At 42.6% G+C, this 5,335-nt stretch overlaps 1 protein-coding gene across 1 annotated transcript; it reads right to left on the reverse strand.

The window, feature by feature from the left end:
* Positions 1-2,844: 2,844 nt before the first annotated feature.
* On the reverse strand, positions 2,845-3,531 carry LOC147990064 (uncharacterized). The gene has a single exon (XM_087536977.1). It carries the CDS (start codon positions 3,529-3,531, stop codon positions 2,845-2,847), a length of 687 nt encoding a protein of 228 aa, XP_087393103.1.
* Between the last annotated feature and the right edge of the window lie 1,804 nt (positions 3,532-5,335).

A 5,335-nucleotide genomic window follows, 5' to 3' on the forward strand; every position in this document is an offset into this window, starting at 1 on the left:
TCCAACATGACAGACAAGTGGCTAATTGAGTTGGTTACCCTGACGATCCTTCGTCCGTCCAGAATAGTTTTTCTTTTCTTTTCAAGGACCATATTGTTGGATGCGGATGTATGTAGATGGGCTGTATGTTGAAGGTGTGCGTGTGTACATTCGGGTGGGCCGAGTAACAGTAGTAGTAAGATTTATGTTTTCATAGGACTTTTCTCAGAGATTACTGCTCAGTCTCAGACACTACCTCAGTTGTGCTGCGGAGGAGGAGGGGCCAATGCCGTGCGTTGACGCTCGGGGTGAGCCCATGCTGCCGGTCGAGGATGAAGAGAAGGACATGTCTGAACAAGCTGTGGTGCGGCGGGCACGCGCTGCGTTGCGGGGTTATGAGGAGTGGAGGGCGAGCCACCCGCTCAGTTCAAGTGTATGATTGTTGATTACTAATGCAGTACCTTCGTTGATTATACTGTATGATTATTGCCTACTGTGTTTACATGCATAAGCCCTTTTCTTAAATTCTCATCCTTTGCTTTTCTCCATTTTATTTTGTTTACACAGGTGGTGTGCATAACCTGTCGACAGGACTGCAACAGGCCCAATGAAGATGGGTTGCCATTTACCATCAGGCTAGATGGGGACACTTCAGCTCTGGTATAAATAATCATGTTAATTTTACTTGCACTATGTTTGCTCCCCTCTACTTTGAAGATTAACAATATGTAGGAAATAAATAGCAATTAAATTCTACATCTACAGATCGTGCCATGCTACGCAAGGCACCAGTTCAGCACCATCCCAGACAGTTCATTGCTTTTTCAAGCGAGAGGGAGCCGCATGTATGATTTTGGCATGTACAAAGGGAATTCAAGGGCGATCATTTGTGGTGAAAACTGGTGCAGGTTTTTTGAAGACTTCGACCTGCGAGAAGGCGACCTTGTCTCCTTCGATTTGACTGAAGACATTCCTATGGTGTACTGCTGCAACCTGCCAAGGACATGCGATCAAAACGAAGAGCGTAAAGATCCTCTAGAATTAGCTATCATAACGAAGGGAATTAATCTTACGAAGCAAGAGGAGCGTAACCTACATGACCTTTTGGCGATGAAGAAAGGTTATATAGGTGCATTTTTTGTCCACTGCTTCACCAAGTCGAACATAGGAGGAAAGACGATGGTATGTTTTTGGTGTACTAGTATTTTCTATTTTGTCTGCAATTTTCTTTGTTTTTTCATGGAGAGAAAGTTTAATGATATGCTATTGTAGCTGAAACCCGTGAATAGATTGATGTGTGTTTTTGCATATCCTTTTGTTTCCCATAACCGAAGATCCTTATGTAATATATGTAGATGTAGTTGAAGATCCTTTTGTTTACTGCTCCTTCACATATTTGATAATTTTTCTTCCTATGACGGTGCATACAGAGATTACCGGTGAAAGTTGTCGACGCCCTGAAGACCCCAGGAGATGGGGAGATACCGGGAGATGGGCTTGCTGGCATTCGGCTGTGCAAGGACAGTTTGATGTCGGTCAAGTACCACAAGTGTGATGATGGCCGCATCATCTTCGACAAGGGATGGAGTGATTTTGTTGACAATGAAGATCTTAAGGTTCATAAAGCCATTCTTTTCGGTTTCAAGACCACCACCCGTGAAGATCTTCAGATCGAGGTGGTTATGAACATGCTGACCGAGGAGCCACAAATGTAGCACGACAATGCAAGAGTGTCCTTTACACTAGGTATAGTGCGAAAACTATTTTGATAGCAGTTATGCATCTATGGGGTTACGTCTTCATTATGTCTTGGGTGATGATGACTATGAGAGGAGGACATGTTGCAGTTAGAGTAAATGCTAGGATTCGGCCCTATTCAGGACTCAAAATAGGTCTTTCACAGGTGGTTGCTTTATTGGCTGCTGTTTCCCTGGCTATAATCATGAACGATGGTAATGCAAATGGAATTGTTAAGGGGTTTTTATTAATATTTTAAATCATGGAGTTAAGATGGTAGAACTACCTATGAGTGTTTGCGTGGGAGATGTGGGAAGGGCATCAGTTGTGTTCTTGACTCTTTGGCAATGTAGGAATAATGTGAGATTACAAAATAAATGGTATAGTGATCTTATGATTCTTGTTTAGCTAATTTGCTTGTGGATCATGGGATGGTCTATATTGCAGATGAAGGTGGTAAACAAAGAGGTGCTGATGTTGGGAGCAAAGAGGTGATGATGGTCTATATGCGCACGCTAGAGCATGTAGCAGGTGAATTGTACAGTTCATCGCAAGTGTGGAGTCATAGGGTACTGCGGTGTCGCCTGCGCATCTCTGCCGTAGTTTTATTTTTTGGACCTTCATGTTAAGTCTGGCTGGGCTTGCTACCATGTATGATTTGTGCTGCTAGTTGATTACTTTAGTTTCTAGCTATAGTTTGTATCAGGGGCTTGAAAGACCATGTGTTTTCTGTTAATGGAAAATCAGAGGGGGCGACCCTTCTTTTGATTAAAAAATGGACTTTCTCTATGCAATTAAAAAATAAAATTTCTCTATTCAAACCCAGTTGAGAACAGTATTCATTATAAATCTGAAATAATCTTTTGGAAAAAATGGCTATCGCATTCTGTGTATTCATTATAAATCTGAAATAATCTTTTGGTAAAAATGGCTATCGCATTCTGTATCATAGCTAGCGAAACCGAAACAAAATAAACATCTTAAGTGTAATATCTCGTGAACGTGGATCAAATTAGGCAAGACAACTAGAATAAAGGATGATTCAACTTGCAGGAAATTTGAACTTACGACTTACTAGCACTATAATAAAGTTTACAGACTATCAGCTAGATAAATAGAAGAAACATTTTATGTTGATTCATTCTTCCTTCCGGACTTCTTTGACCGCCTGGATGGTTTGGCGAGATGCTGGCGCTGACTCTCGAACCCCTTCTGGAAGTTCAACAACCGCCTGTATACGTCGTAGGTGGCATACGCGTCCATGGAAGCATAATAGATGTTCTTCAAGGGCAAGGGCGCTTCTGCCCATATATGGTTGTCATCTTCTGTGAGAATGTCCTTCATCTTGTTGTAGCTGTGGTGGATGATGGAACCAGCGTAGTCAGCCAAGCCATACTTTGGCTTAATCGTCATTGGATCAGGCACTCTCCACATATTCTGGATATCCACAAAGTTTTGTACCACCAGACCAACATGCTTGAGTTTTTTCTTGTCATTCTCGATGTCCACCCCAACAAAGGTGTACTCCTCGTCGAGCAAGAAGGTGGCAAGCAGGCCGCAGTGCTCATCAGCAACGCTTATGTGGTACACAAGGACGTAGATGCCAACGCATAACTGGACCACGACCGCCATCTGTGTCGGACAACGAGGCGAGGTGTACTCCACATCCAGTGCAACTATCTTCTGGTCGTCGTTCCGCAGCCAGTATTTGAATCTGCCAATACAGTACTCAACACAGCTAGCCTTGTTCATGTACTTCACACAAATTTCGGTATTTCCATCTGCCCTAGCATCATAATCATTCTCGAACGCCATGCCGAAGGACTGTAATTGATGAAACCAGTATAAGACATGAAGCATGACAATAACATGATAACATTAAGCCGAGATGAATATGACAGCAGATAGTATAGGAATTCTGGCGCTATTGAAAGTTTATGTAAACAAGTGCATGAACAATTTAAACTAAACAAGTACTCCCGCTATAAATAAATCACTAAAGCAATGAACCAAAAGTTGTTATATTTCCTTGCAGAGGGAGTATATGTGAATTAACAATATAAATTTACGCTCTTGAAATATTTATCTAAACAACTGCATCAACAATCAAGAATAAACATGTATCTATGAATTGTTCATCACCCATGCAGATGAAATTGTGTGTACAAACTAAAGAAGCAGGAGAAAAACAAGAAATTGACAAGACAACGGACTAGATGTTGCATGCAGATGAATCTGTGTGCAAAATTCTCATAAGGCAACGGACTACATGTTGCAGGCAGATGAATCTGTGCGCACAAAATAAAGAAGCATGAGAACAAGAAATTGACAAGAAGAAGGCCATCGTATGTGCTGCTACTGGAGAACTACTAACAAAATTGACAGGAAGGAGAAATCACCGTTCCAGAAGCCAGATTGTTGGGAGAGTGGGCGACGCAGAGGAAGAGGGAATTGAGAGGACGCAGAGGCAGAGGAACCATTTTTGGAGAATCGTGGCAGTGAGGACGAAGCGCCCTCGCGCATGCCCGTCCTAAATAATTGGGACGGGGCTCGTCCCGCCTGCTGGAGTCCCCGCTTCCTTTGTCATGTTCACATTTAAAATGGGCTCACCCATAGGCCCGTATAAGAAAGCACAAGAAGCCCAAGTGCTTCATGGTTGAGATTACTGATCTAAACTTGCTAAAAAAATTTCAAAATAAAAATATAGCTAAAAACACTTTACGTGATCTAAAACTACCTCTTCGTGAGATCCCAAATTCCCAATATTTCCTTGTGGTGGGTTGTTAGAGAATCCCCTATACATAAACATTACGTGATCTAAAACTACCTCTTCGTGAGATCCCAAATTCCCAATATTTCCTTGTGATCGGTTGGTAGAGAGTCCCATATAAATACGAAGCTTTTCACGGCATAGATCGTATACTTCCACCCAACGCCTCCCACCCCACGCCGCCCATACCTAGCCTTCCATGACTACACCGAATTACCACCCCACGCCGCCCAAAGTAGCTCCCAGGTCAGTGAAGCCGACGGAGCCGTCATCTTCAAAGCCTGCGTCGGCGAATCCTGAGATGAAAGACAAGGGCATGTCAGAGAAGCCGACGAAAGATAAGGGCACGTCGGAGAAGCCGGCGAATCAAAAGATGAAAGCAAACGGCAATGGAGCCGGTCGCCATCGAGAGAATCCTCCGGTAACGATCGAGATCCTTGTATTGTGTATACACCCTCCTTCCCAAGTCTGCATGCAATCCCATTATTTATGGCGCACTTCTTTTTGATCTCGTTTAGTTACAGCCATAACGAACTATCCCTATTTTACCGAAGGGAGATTGGTGTGTCTAGAAAGGCTTGCATGAATCTTAGCATAAAATCAATGACATAGGAATTAGATAAGAAATACTTAGAGCACATCTACATGTGCTTTAGCAAAACTTAAGGGAGATCGTGGATACCTTCCTCTCTTAGTTTTTAGTTGTGAATGCCTCTCTCTGTAATGAAACTTGCGCTAATTTTCATGCTAGAAAGTTCTACGTGCAACGATATGGAAAGGAAGGACTAGTAATTCAACTTTGTTTAAAACCAGCAACCGAATCAACAAAATAATCGTAGTACTCCTAAA

This window comes from Triticum urartu, chromosome 1A (genome assembly GCF_056163025.1).
Source record: "Triticum urartu cultivar PI428250 chromosome 1A, HENAU_Tu73, whole genome shotgun sequence".
Lineage (NCBI taxonomy): Eukaryota > Viridiplantae > Streptophyta > Magnoliopsida > Poales > Poaceae > Triticum > Triticum urartu.

Excerpts from the sequence above, each read along its gene's own strand:
- LOC147990064 (XM_087536977.1), bottom strand. The coding sequence starts at position 3,531 with ATGGCGTTCGAGAATGATTATGATGCTAGGGCAGATGGAAATACCGAA.